General features: G+C 31.6%; 1 protein-coding gene across 1 annotated transcript in view; it reads right to left on the bottom strand.

Moving 5' to 3' along the window:
- The window catches only part of LOC148285687 (very long chain fatty acid elongase 7-like), a 50,734-nt gene continuing 36,160 nt past the window's right edge, over positions 1-14,574 (bottom strand). The window contains exons 2-6 of the mRNA XM_088237179.1: positions 9,508-9,718; positions 8,374-8,564; positions 4,148-4,228; positions 3,045-3,344; positions 1-1,931 (exon numbers count right to left, since the gene is read on the bottom strand). Coding sequence (XP_088093305.1) covers positions 1,650-1,931; positions 3,045-3,344; positions 4,148-4,228; positions 8,374-8,564; positions 9,508-9,571 — 918 coding nt within the window. The 5' untranslated portion in view covers positions 9,572-9,718 and the 3' untranslated portion in view covers positions 1-1,649. The remainder of the gene's footprint in view (positions 1,932-3,044; positions 3,345-4,147; positions 4,229-8,373; positions 8,565-9,507; positions 9,719-14,574) is intronic.

The raw sequence follows: 14,574 nt of genomic DNA, 5'->3' as shown, positions 1-14,574 counted from the left end.
TTTTTAATTTTTTGTGTATTTTTTATTTGAATATTATTTTACAAACAGATTTATGCCATAACCTAAATATTTCTTAATCGTGTAAACGTGTTTAACGTTTTTTTTAAATATGAACAATTGCAATGCTACAACATTGGTTTAACAGATTACAATGTCAATCCTCATAAGCTACAGTACGGTTGTATACACCTGGAAGACAACAGACGATTAAATAACGTATTGTTACAATCGATTCCCATAACACTACATTTTAATTAAACATATTTATCGTAAGCTCAAACTGGAAGAATTTGAAGTAAACCTACAATTTTTTTTATACCCAATGTACTTATTAAATACGATATTTTCAAATCCAAGATATAAAATCAAATAGGGCAAATTACGAAATTATATTAAGTTGGCAAGGGATCGGTTAAAACATTACCTTCTTTTTTATTTCTTTGGATATAAATATAATTGATAATGTATTGTTTCAGCTACTATTATAACAATGCCAACATGTGACAAAAAAAATTGCCAGCAAAAAAAAATTATACAAAGAATGAATCATCTCGGACGAATGGTCATATTTCAAACAGATCTTTTTAACTATTTTGTTTGTTTTCTATTTTGCAGATTAATTTACGTCATTTGATTTTCAATTCTACGAGTAAACTATGAATAAAAAGTAAAGTCGATTCTATATCCTTAAGCTAAGAGAAAGGCAACTAGGGTTTCAGCCTGTTTTTATATTGCCAATCTTCTTATATTTAAGAAACTGCTTAATTTATTATTAAGCTTTAATTTTATCACGGATATGAGCAAGTTACATTTATATCTATGCTTTGCATTGGTGACAAAATGTTAAAGCAAGTACCTAGTACAAATTTTCACAACGCTTATTGTGTAATTTTACCGTGTATAACTTTTTATTTAGATTTCTGTGGACCATAAAATTAGAGGAATTGAGAGTTTTTTATCCATTTTAATTAAATTTTACCGCTTTTTCTCCTTAGTTAACTTTCCAATTCAAACTATTTTTGGGTGAATTTTTTGTCATTTTAACCATTTACGCATGACTTAAGTCATAATTAATTAGGTTAAAGGTATAAATAATAACTCGAAATTAAAATCCAATCGATAATTCTAAAAATCATTTCAATTACAAACTTAAAATATAAGAAGACGACAAACTTAAAATATAAGAAGCTGACCAGCTTAAAATGTGAACGATCACTTTGAGTACAAACTACTATTTCGTAATAAAGAATTAAACAAAAACCAGAGTCTTCACTGCTTTACCAATTGGTAGATCGTGAAACGATAATTTGTATTAATTTCAGTTGATTAATTGATTTGAGTAAAAAAACTACAATGCTACATATTTAAGTTACAAGCACATAAAAAAACTCATCGAAATAATATTAAAACTTCCACAACATTTTCTTTTCAATCACGACCAAAATAAAAACAATCGTTCAATGACTACCTACGCCCGTATCACATTGATCGGCCTTATTATTTTGACAAAGTATTTTGTTTAAGATTTTTCATCAGAAAGCCTTTCATATAACTCGTAAAACGAAAGGGACATCAGTGACAAACATTCCTGTAAAATTAATTTCCTCAAAACAGTCTTATATACCTATGTACATAAATAAGCTTAATGTTTATGAACTTTTGATTTTTCGGTTGTCACCCTCTCGATTCTTGTCCGGAGTTTCTGTAGAGTTGAGTTCGTTTTTGACTGAGTTGTGCAGTTGCTGACCTCCGTTGATGTGTCCATTGGCTTTGTTGGCGAAGGAAGGTTTGTACGACTTCTTGTAGAAGTCGGCGAACAAGAAGTAGAAGAACACCGCATTGGGAAGAGTAAGGCACACGGACCAGCGAGGGTAACCGCAGTCGTAGAAAAGCAGTTGGAAAGAGTGTAGGAAGGTGATGCAGAACTGAAGCTACAAAAAACGAAAATTAGCACATTAAAAAAATGACGCTTGTCATTACATTTAGGGTTTTATATAATTGTTTCTAATCTGGTAACAATCTTTTTTATATTGTATAAAAACTATTATTTATATTAGCTTAGCCGTTAGCTTTCCCCTAAAAAAACCCGCTTAACCACGAAACCGGCTTGACTTCATTTACTTAAAGTTGGCTTATAGTGAAACAGAAATTATCATTAAAAAATTCCAACAGGGATGGAGAATACCTTAAATAAGGTAATATGGATGTCTAGTCATTTACAGGGCTTACTACCTGTCATTGGCTGGTTTAAGTGGCCACTTTACACACTGTGTAACATTCACTATTTTGCCTATGTTTGAACATCCAAATTTCTTTAATTCTTACATTTGTTTATTTTAGTGAAGTAAAAGAGCTGAAACCTTTTTTGTTGTGAAGAGATTCATCTGACTGAATTATCTCACATACAGGCAATGCCTGAAAACAATTTTGAAAAAAAGCCTCAACTTCCATATTCCCTTATTTAATGTATTCACTATCCCTGTTGTAATTTGTTAATCCTAATGACTTTGGAGGGGGTGAAATCCAGTCTTTTGTCTAATAACATTTAAACAAACTCAAATATTGTAAAGAAATTATCAAAATTACGAAAAAATTGACATGATACTGCATATATGTACAAATATATTACATTTATGGCAAAGGGTGGAATACTTCTCAATGGAGAATATTCAACTTGGTTCGAGTTTTTATTCTCTTGGATTTAGCAAAAGATTTTTTTTTGCTATCTTACATTTGAAGGACCAATGTAACCAGTAGTGTTTAATTCAATCAAAATGGTGGTTGAACAAATTAATGTTCTTAAAAAGGAACTCGATATCTGAACCCGAAAATCGTTTTAAATCCAGGGGTGCTTATCGGTTTTTGAGTGCTTTCAGACATCGATAGACCTTCCGTTCCACTTGGACAGTAAAGGGCATTTTTATATTGTTTATTTCAGCAATAGCCATAACAACTTTTGACTTGCGACGATGACCTAACAAATTAAAGATGCACCGCGATTTGTAGGTATATCAACGCAGTGCTATTCGGGAGTGAAATATTACCATTTGAAGAGTGGTGATGTGCTTCTTCCACCAGATGTACTTCTGGAAGCGCGGCCCCATGGCAGCCAACATGTAGTAGGTGTACATTACGATGTGCACGAAGGAGTTGACCACTCCGATGAGGGTGCCGTGTCCTCCGGGGTAATACTTGGTGGCGCCCCAGGAGACCATGGGCATGACGGTGTGGTGGTACATGTGCAGGAAGCTGATCTGCCGGTCCTTCTTCCTTAGGACGAAGAACACGGTGTCCAGTAGTTCGGAGATTTTTGCCAAAAAGTAAACGTAGCATCCGCGAGCCACCTGAAATACATTTGGTTATTTTAAATTCAGTTCAAAATAATCCGATAACATCTTAGTTATAATGTAATATGATGTAAGGAAGATAGAGAAAATCTTCATCAAGGATTTCCTTTATGGAAGGACTAACGACTTGTCATCGGCCGTTTTAAAAGAAGTACATGTACATTTCTTCCGGGTTGAGGAGCTATTTCGGTTGGCGCTGGACAGGGTTCTCTATTCCAGAGTGATCGCCAACGCAGCGTGGCGTCCGGGGACCTGAGATGGCACAGAAAAAAAATGTTCTACATTTATGTCACCAGATAAAAAATAAAACAGCTGAAACCTTCATTGTAACAGGTAAGATTCATCCGAATCATTTTGCCTACTAGACAACATCTCCAGTCAAAATACTAGCACTGAAATGTTGCTATCAATATATTGCACTATTGTGTATGCATACGTTGTAGATTATCCCTTTTTTATACTATACACACACCTTTTTAATTGCGCACCCTCACACACACACTCTCACCCTAACGTTGCACACATTGTAATATATGTAAAGTCTCTACTTCTACATTATGTATAAATATATTTACAGTGGATTTCTTCAATTGGCTCTAATATTATTAACATATTATATTAATTTGTTTTTATCGTTTTGTAATAGCTGTGAAAATCCCAAATAAAGTTTTAAACATATTCGTTTTTTTTTTTTTTTAAATACATAAGTATAATTTTGGATTTCGTTCAATAAATTCAGGCACCAGTCTGATGACGTCGGTTACGATTTTGTTTTGTAAAATAATGCGTTTCAAACTTACCCTCATGGCTTCCTGGGTCTCCGAGTAATCTACTGGTTGACATTTCCAACTATATTTTGTTAACCACGCAGCATCAAGCCCCTAAAAAATAAATAAAAAATAACTATTTATGTTTAATGTTCCTGGAATGTTAATCTTCTTAAAAAATTTACAAATGAGTATTGTTTTTCCAGATCATGATATACGCCCCACGTAGCGTTTTGATTATTTTTTTGCTTCGATTACCTGATAAAAAACTCACCAAACACGCTGAAAACCGACTTTAAAAAATATCGATAAAATTTCGTGTTTTGAAAAAACTATTTTTATCGTGTATATTAATCCCTAATTTCAGACATTAATACTGGATACTAATGAAAAACAAATATTAAAGAAAATTATAAACTCATAATTAAAATACCTTCAAGTTCAATTATAAGATGTATTTTTTTAAGTTTAAGTTTAATCACAAAAAACCTTCTCATACATGAATATTAGACATTACACACGAGAGCAATGTAATTCTGCCTATACAATATCCATATAAGAGATACGTCCCAGATTGCTCCTCAATACACCACTCCACAACCCACGAAAACAATGTAATCCAGCCTTTATTGTCATAAAAAAATAAGAAAGCTTTAATTACACTATGTTATAAATTTCATGTCCGTTTAGACATTCTCCTAATTTCCAGAATATATTTCTTCGCGCGTGGAGGCGAAACAAAATATACATTATTATAACAGACTCAGAGGTACAATGCATATAAAATTTGATTTTCAACAGCTTAGTAACATATTTTGAGGTTAACTGACCTTTAAAAATAAGGAATGGGCTAAGGTTTGTTAAATAAATGTTATTTATTAGTCAGATATTCGGGACCCTAATAAATCTCGCGGAATTTTATGTAAACCGAAACAATAAATTATGTATTATTGTTATCAAAAACATTTTTCACCTTGTGGTATGACATTTGACACTTATTTTTTTATAAATTTGTATAAACCACTTAATTTTTTTTTAAATTACACTTCGACCGGTTTCGAGGTTACTACCTCATCGTCAGGAATTTAACTAACTTATAATTACACGCGTTGCTATTTATATAATAAAATATTGTATGAAAGAGACAGAAAATTGAAAGACAGAGAGAGAAAGAAGATAAAATAAATCATAACGGGAATAGTTTTAAAAGAGGACTCGAAGTTAAATTTAAAGTTCGCAAATCATCTTATATCCGAAAACCATGAATTTAATCAAGAAACGTGTGTAGAAATTTTGCATGTCAATAAAAATGGTTTTCGTTTAGATAATTTAGAACGATTAGAAATTAGTAAAGCCATTAATCAAAAACTTCAAATAATAAATAATCAATTAAATTTAACTTCGAGTCCTCTTTTAAAACTGACATGCGTCATATTTTTAATCAATGTTTTTGTGTGGTACCCTGGTTTTCAAAATTTGATGTTTATTTGAACCTATCCATAAAACTCGTATTAGTTACTTTTTAAAATTATTCGTGTTAACAGGATATTTATTACATTTGATTTATTATGGTTCTCAAAAAATACACAATACATACGACATTGGTATAATAATAACAATTTGTTATGTTTCGATACTGTGTATCAATTATATGTAAACACAGCAGGCACAAATAAAAAAAAAACAAGTGTATGATCGACGCTAGCTATCTAGTATTTTTATTTAAATCTGCGAAGTTTTTTGTTTCTCCTGAATATTTTTTTATTATTATATTAATACACGGCTCAGCCTTTTTTTAAATACAAAATTAAACATCAGCAATATTTTGAGTTTGTCCAAATTTTTGTATACAACTACTGAATTTCGCCACTTAGGGACTGATTAAGATTAGCATAGGTATTACAACAGAGATGGAGAACATATAGAAAAAGGTCTGGGTATTTACAGGGATTATAATCCGTCGTCGGCTGGTTTAGGCCTGTATCATCATCATCATCAGTGGCGCTACAGCCCGTTGTGGGCCCTGGCCTCCTCCAGAATTTGTCTCCATTCGTTCCTGCACCCCGCGGCTCTTCTCCAGTTCGTCAGGCCAATCGCTCTAATGTCACTTTTCACATTATCCTGCCATCTTAATTTTGGTCTGTCTCTGCTTCGTCTGCCTTCCGGAGTGGTATAAAGAATCTTTTTTGTGGTGCGGTTATCATTCATTATGTGCACATGGCCCAACCATTGTAATATTATTATTTTGATGAATTTTGCAATGTTTGGTTCGCCATACAGTGCCTCTAATTCATGATTAAACCGTCTCCTCCACACTCCGTTTTGGTTGACAGCACCAAGTATATTTCTTAATATTTTTCTTTCGTACACTAATACCATATTTTCTTCTCTTTTGATCATAACCCAGCATTCGGCACCATATGTCATGACCGGTCTCAGGAGAGTTTTGTAAATAATGGTCTTAGTTTTTCTAGTCAGCAATTTGGATCCCAGATATTTAAACAAGCCATAATAACATCTGTTTGCTGCCGATAGCCGTGTTCTAATCTCGGTACTATAATTGTTATCATTAGTCATTTTAGTACCTAAATATTTGAAGGAATATTTCAATTGCCTGTTGTATGCGTGTGTAACATATATTTAGTCTTAGATGTATTTATTTTAAGACTCATATCATTTGCAGCCATTTCAAGCTTTGAGAAATCATCTTTTAATCCCGGGACAGTTCTGGAGATTAAGTCTATGTCATCTGCATAGTCCTGTATATAGGTGAAATAATTTAGTCAAATGAATCCACCTGGCATCAATAATGGTTTCAGTTCTCTAACTTCCCAAAAATCAACAGTTATTGATGAAATATGGATATTCTAACATAGACTGAGTGCTGAATGTTACGAAAGGTGTAAAGTGGCCACTTAAACCAGTCGATGACAGATCATAAGCTCTAATCATAAAACGCCAAGACTTCTATATTTCACTATTCAAAATGTTGTTCATCTCTGTTGAAATTGAATTTACCTTCATTGCGTAAAGTGTATTTAAACACTATTTTATATTGTCATTATATAATCTAATTACTAAACACTTAAATGTGTACAAAAATACGGTTTATTTTTACACCATTCCGATAAATTATTAATATACTCTTGAATAATATAACAATTTCAATAGTTGTAATATTAAAGGATCACCGGCGTAAAAGATTGTAAATGAATAAAATGATCCAAGATATCTATAAAAATGAAAATTGTAAATAGGACTGGGACAAGGTGCAAACCTTGCAGAACATCGAATTTTTTACATATTTTTTAAGCACCTAATATCCCGCTTATCATCTATTTAAGAGGCTTGTCAACAGGTGGGAAAGAAGGGATATGAAAGAATGTAATGAAAATACACCACAACACCCAAACAAACTGAAAAAACAATATTTCTTGAATTTTTTCTTGCAGCTGGTGGGAATCAAACGTTGAAAAAACAAGACGTTGTAATGGTATTCTCTAAATAATAGCAATTAATTTTTGAGTATGCCGAATAGAGGAGTAAAAATACTTACCAGTATTATTTCATGATTTGGTCATAGATGAAGGTTAGTATCGGAATTATTCGGAGATCAAGTTATTACGAAAGACACATTACATAATATGAATAACCTATACGATGTCATAAATTTGGCGTAACAATGTATTATGTGGTACTTGAATATTTGTGTTTAAATTTTAACGAAGTATTTTAGAAACATTGTTGCTGGTGAACAAACTTGGACGTATTCGTTCGAGCCAGAAATTAAGCAACAATTAACTGTTTGGTATTTCCAAGATAAACCAAATCTATGCTTTGATTTTCTCCTTCAAATAATCAATTGTTAGCCATTGATTATTTGAAAGAGAAAAACACAGAATTGATGTCTCACTGTCCGTATTCACCTAATCAACTTACGACCTCTCTGGGCTCCCAAATGTTCATCGAAAATATGTGGACAGGGATTTTCATCATCTCAAAAAGCTGTTGAAACCTTCCAAAATAACGTTTTGGAGATAACATCTTCAGAGTGAAAAAACTGTTTCAAAAGTTGGTTTGAATGCGTGCACAGTGGATAAAATATTTAAGAAAGCAAAAAAAAATGTAACAAGAAAAAGTTCATTGTTTTTGTAAAAATATAAAAGGTGGCCTATATATTAAGTCTTGCTACGTATTCCTTATGTTTAAAATATGCCATGTAATTTTGGAAAACCCCATAATTTTTCAAACAAATGTACCTCGTAGAAAAGAAAAACGCTGACAGCCACTTGCAGGAAGTTGTAGACGATCAGAAGATTTTCCAAAGAATAAGGTTTCCGGTGCTTCATGTACCGCGGGCCCCAATTCAGGACGAAGTAGAGATATGCTCCCAGGATCGTCAGGCCGGGCATCGGAGAACTTATCAGAAACCAGTGATTGGTTCTGTGATCTGTAATATCATTTCATTTATTATTTATTAAAAACTTAAAATATACTTTACTACCGCTTCACATGTAACGAATGGGTTATTGATACAATACAATTTTACTCTAAATTTAGAATCTATGTTTTATCACCATCATAACCCTATCCACACCCGATAGTCCATAGGGCACTACATTGGAACACCAAATGCAGCGTATCTCCACTATATGTTACATGAAGGCAAGGTGATCAGTATTACGCTATAGGTACCAGTCCAGGGACAGTGAAATATTGCAGAATTCCAAATCTAGCATGGAAGGCGAATACGCCAACATCTACACTACTCGTCCCCCTTTGATTTCCGTTTTTAGGATTTTTACCTGAGAGTAGCCATCTAATCTAAAACACTCGTTCAGGGGATTGGTTCTATTTCACACACATTTCTTCACCCGTCTGGATACTCATAAGTCGTAAATGGCCGTGTTAGAAAAATGGGAAACAAATTGCAAAGGTGGGAGGTTCGAACCTCGGCCCTTTTAACCTTCGTCAGCGACTCTGTCAAGAGACCGCAGCTCATCTCTATTACCTGTTACATTATTGACTACGCCTCGTTTCAATACCGAAAAAACAGGATTTCTAACTTGATTAAACAAAGGCACGCATTTTATTTCTGTTTACATTTAAATTTGATTACATATCACTTTGAACGTCAAAAATATAACAACAAAACGACAATATATTTCAAATTAAATAAATAATTTTACATGTTTACATGAATGCACATGTTAGCAGTATAATAATGGTGTCACACAATACGGATGTATTTAAAAACAAGGCTACTCAGAGAAACTCTTCATGAGTCCTGGCTCGTAATTAAAAGAAAAATGGTGAATATTATGTTCTTTTGTTTTGTATTAGCAAAACCATGGATCGAGAATGTGAGAAAAATATGTATCGAATGTTCTTACCTGATAAATCGGTAAATACAAAGTCATAGTATTTAGTAATTGAGTTATTGTATAATGAAGTCATTTTGGTGGCTATTTATTTATATTTGCTTATCATAAAATATCCAGTTTGCCTCTTCGAAGGTTTTCGCTTAATTATTTTATTGCGCTTATTAATTTATCACAGTTTGTTGGGAATTCTTTTCGGGGCTCACATTGAAATGTATACAATCTGAAAAGAAAGAAAAAACGAATTAATGTCCGTTCAAAAGTTAAAAATTGGTCGACAGGTGTTCAAAATTTTTGTATACGTTTTTAGCGTACGTAGACCATAAATTGATCTTAAAACTTATTTTAAAGCAGATGAAAAAATCTAATAAATACTGCCCTTACTTTTACCATCATTGAGGCATAGGATTAGAAGATAGAACGCGCCTCTATCCAAACGTATTCGATTGCAAAAGCGAATGTGTCTGCTCTTGATATGACCTGATTTAAAATAAGGATATGATTTATAGGCTAATGAACATATTTTTTTTTTATTAAATAAAAAAAAGCTTTATATTTATGTTTATATTTTGTTATGTATATGTATGGTATTTTTTACACATATTATACATAACTTTTTCTACCTCTCTTTTAGAGCAGATTGCTCGTGTACGGAGCTATAGAGAGTTCCATAGTTTATATAACCGATTTTTATTGTTATATTTATAATTTCAAATCATGAAAAAAATACATATCCATATTCATAATTACAAAAAATGATAAATTTAGCGTGGAAGTTAGAATGAAACGAGTTTCATATAATTATTTTCTTTGGATTTCAATTATTTATGTAATAAAAAAATCAACATTTTTTTTCGTCATTTTTATACCTAAGTTTTTTTTTTAATTTTCAGCATTTTTGTACCTTTATTATATTGATGTAACTTGTAAATGATTGCTAAGGTTTTTTTTATTTTTATATAGAAATAATATTTCTGGCATACTAATATTTCTGGCTTGCCGACCCTTCATATACTGAGCCTACTCCTAGTACAAGCAGAATTCGCCAAAGTGTTATTTGTGCCATTTTGTTAAGTAAAAGTTGTAAGTATAAATTGATAAATGAAAAAATGAAAATAAATAAAAGTATTCATAAAACGCTCCAAGCGCCAGCAGTGAGCCACAAAACTAGCCAATTGTTCCAGCTTATTTCTTCATTCGAATGAGTTTCGATATTTTAAACATATTGAATTCAGTCGTGGTTTCTTAGTCGTGGAGTAAGCTCGCAGATTACACAAAATTATTTGAAGATTCTCGATTTAGAAAAGGGTATTTTGAACATTATTTTTTAAGGACTTTTTGGCATCATTCATTTCTAGAACAAATCGGCTAGTTGACATTTAAATCGTTATGGGAATACTTAATACGTACTGAATTCATTGTGATATTTTTTATAAATTTTTATTTACGTTTTGTATTAAATTAATGGATAATATAGGTACATAATTATAATACATCGCAATAATCGTCGTTTGAGTTGATTTCATAGATAACATATTTATTTATTTAGTTTACATAAACGCCCGGAGAGCTTTTACAAGTATACCATAGATAAAATATTTAAAGTAAAAAAAAATATAACACTAGGTTCATTAAATACATAATCTTACATATAATTAGTAAGAAAATACAAAATGATATTATGATCTACATATTTTTTGTAAAAAAATTAACAAAGCAATATTCCCATTCATGAAAACTTTTTTTTTAGGATACGCTAATAAATTTTTTTAAAAACTAAGTGTTACTATAAACACACAGTTTTAAACGGGTAAAAAAAAATTGTTAACAATGCTTTAAAATTATTTAAATTATACACCTGTAAAAAAGAGCCAAACAAAACTTATTCATATGAGAAAAAAAAAGCTTTTAAGCCTCTCACGTTCATGTAATAAACTCATTTAGTTTTTTAAGGTCGATTTAATAATATTGGGACAGCCGTGGATGTATTTGATGGTAAGGTTTTCTTCACCGCCTTGGATCCTTTCTCCTAACTCCTTTCTTAGTTCCGAAATATAAACAAAAAATGTTAAACTCGCGTAAGATCGTTCTTTACATATATTTCCCTATTGTTAATATTCACATGTTTTTCAGAAATTTTCTTTCTTGCCAGGAACCTTTGAATATTACTTTTACAGGGCGAAGTTTATTGTTGTGAATATAGTACTAGACTTTCAATTGATTTGATTTGACAGATTTATCTATGGCATTCATAATGTTAAGAACATGTTGAATCACCCAGAACTACAGAATAAACAGCAATTTATATATATAAACAATATTTTGAGTTTGTCCAAATTTTTGTAGCCAAGAACTGGATTCAACTCCCTGGGAAGCTGTTTATATTAACATATTACAACAGAGATGAAGAACAAATATTCAAATATGGGCAAAATGGTGAATGTTACACAGTGTGTAAAGTGGCCACTTAAACCAGCCATTGACTGGTCATAAGCCCTGTAGATGCCTAGCCTTCTATATTACCTTCTCTTAAATGTTCTTCATCTCTGTTGTAATATGTTAATATAAACAGCTCCCCAGGGAGTTGAATCCAGTTCTTGTCTGCAAAAATTTGGACAAACTCAAAATTTTGTTGAAAAATTCACCTGGTCCATGAAGAACTATGGAAATTGAAAAAAAAACATTTTCAGGCGTTGCCTAGTATGTAGGTGAAATAATTCAATTAGACGAATCTCACCCGCATAAATAAAGGTTTCAGCTCTTTAACTTCAAAAACATCAATAAATGAAAGAATTGAAGGAATATAGATGTTTAAATATAGGCAGAATGGTGAATGTTACACAGTGTGTAAAGTGGCCACTTAAACCAGCCATTGACAGGTCATGACCTGTAGATGTCTAGACTTCTATATTACCTTCTCTTAAACGTTCTTCATCTCTGTTGTAATATGTTATTATATATATATATATTACAAATATTAACTACCGTAAGGGGTACAAATTTATGATATTTTTTATAGCTTACCCGCAAATAAAATCACCGTTCGCCTCCGCAATGCAGTGACGTGATGATAAATTAAGATAAGGTATTGCATTTTTAATATAAACAACGCACTTTAAATAAGTCGCTTAGCACATACGTACGTACAACATACATGTGTACGATTGAGTAAAGAAAACGAATTTTAGTGACTTCATACTCAACGTATTATTCAGGTCAAAGTCAACACTATCAAATTGAAGAGCAAGGATTTCCGACTGTGGTAAATTTGATAATGTTATAAAAATAATAATCAAAAGCTGTACCTAGGTATATACTTTTGGTAATTACCTTGAGACCTTAATTTTGTTGTACTAGTTGATAATACGTATTGGTCGCCTTAACCGCGAATATATTATGATGTTAACAACCTTATTATTTGATCAAGTATATTATTTTTTTCAACGCAAGATGTATGGAGGTTATTTGAGAAGGTGATCAACACTTTGGCATCGGAAACGTGAATAGTTTTAAGCATCTTACAATAGTTGTTCAATTAAAAATGTTGGTTCATTAGTCATAATCGTATTTTCAAAAGGCTTACAAAACTAAGGTAACTAAATTCTAGGTTTATACATTTATAAACAAGTGCAGATACAAAGTAAACACAATCCTTTTGTAAGTTTCTAACAATAAAACGACCTTATCTTAATTATGTTTCAACACGCTTTTTAGAAATGACATTGAATTAGCAAACTAATTGTTATTATAAAATAGTATTCTACGGCCGCATAATTAGAATGGACGACGAAAACCACATACAACGCCTAACTCTCTGTGCCGCAAGGACGACGAAGACCAGGAAGGTCCAAGGCCCAGGCAGTGGAGCTGTCGAGCTTATGGTGATGATGTTGATTCTACAAATAACGAAAAAGATTCGGTGTGACCTAATCTAACAAACGCTTGAAGATGGACACCAAAAGTCGGAATAATCAGCGCGCGTGCACGAGAAGATGCATGAATGGACAGGAAACGAGGTATGTATGCAAAGTATCAATTTATTTATTTATTTAAACGCTTTGTAGGCTTTTACGTGTTTTATATATATTTATATATAAAGAACAGACATATATTTTACACAAAAGTAGCCAAAAATTGAAAATGAAGTAATAAGAAGAAGAAAATAAAAATATACAAAAACTAATCATACATACATATATTCCAGTAGAGAGAACAGAGGTTCATTTTTTCCCATCGGTTATATTAGAATAATCTTAAAAATAAAAGAATATAGAAAAATAATAACAAAGAATACAGATAAAAGTTAATAAAAGGTATACAATATAAAACAACATAGTATTATTTAAGTATTTAAATTTTGTATTAAATATGTTTATATCATTTGCGTATTCGTTTGCAAACACATGAATTCTCCTTATAGGCGAGTGTGCACTGTAGTTAGTTGTGGATACATTTATATGGAAGAGTTTATTCAATCGAGTAATCCGGCCGGGCACTTGCAAGTTAATTAGTTTTAACAGTTCGAAACAGTCAAATATTGAATTTAATATCTAAATAAAAATAACAAATCATTTCATTTTCTTCTAGTTTCTAATGTGTGTACAGAAAGATATTTATTTAAGTATGTATAATTAATATGTTCAACTGGAATACCTAATTTAAAATTAACGAATAGTGAAAATTTATGTTGAAATCTTTTGATATAATTAATATGCACTTTATAGAATGGTGACCATATAACCGAGTTGTATTCAAGTTGGCTACGTACTAAAGCAACATATAAAGTTTTCATTACATAGATTGAGTCAAAGTCTAATAGTTCGTATCAGAAATCCGAGAGTTTTCATGCTTTTATTAGTTATGCTCTGTATATGTTTAATGAAGTTGAATTTTTTATCAAAAATAAAACCAAGATCAATTATTCGGTCACTCGCTCTAGATTTATAGAGTAGTTAAAAGCAATTGGGATCTTATTTCGGCAAAAATTCAAAACTTTGCATTTGTCAACATTGAGGAACAAATTGTTTTTTTCACACCATACATTCAAACACTTTAAATTAGATTGCAGATTTTCGCATG

The sequence above is a fragment of the Micrasema longulum genome, unplaced genomic scaffold (assembly GCF_059751315.1).
Source record: "Micrasema longulum isolate JH-2025_06_02 unplaced genomic scaffold, ASM5975131v1 h1tg000013l, whole genome shotgun sequence".
NCBI classification, from domain to species: Eukaryota; Metazoa; Arthropoda; class Insecta; order Trichoptera; family Brachycentridae; genus Micrasema; species Micrasema longulum.
Note: the sequence above shows the minus strand (reverse complement) of the source record. Positions and strands in the feature narration are given on the sequence as shown.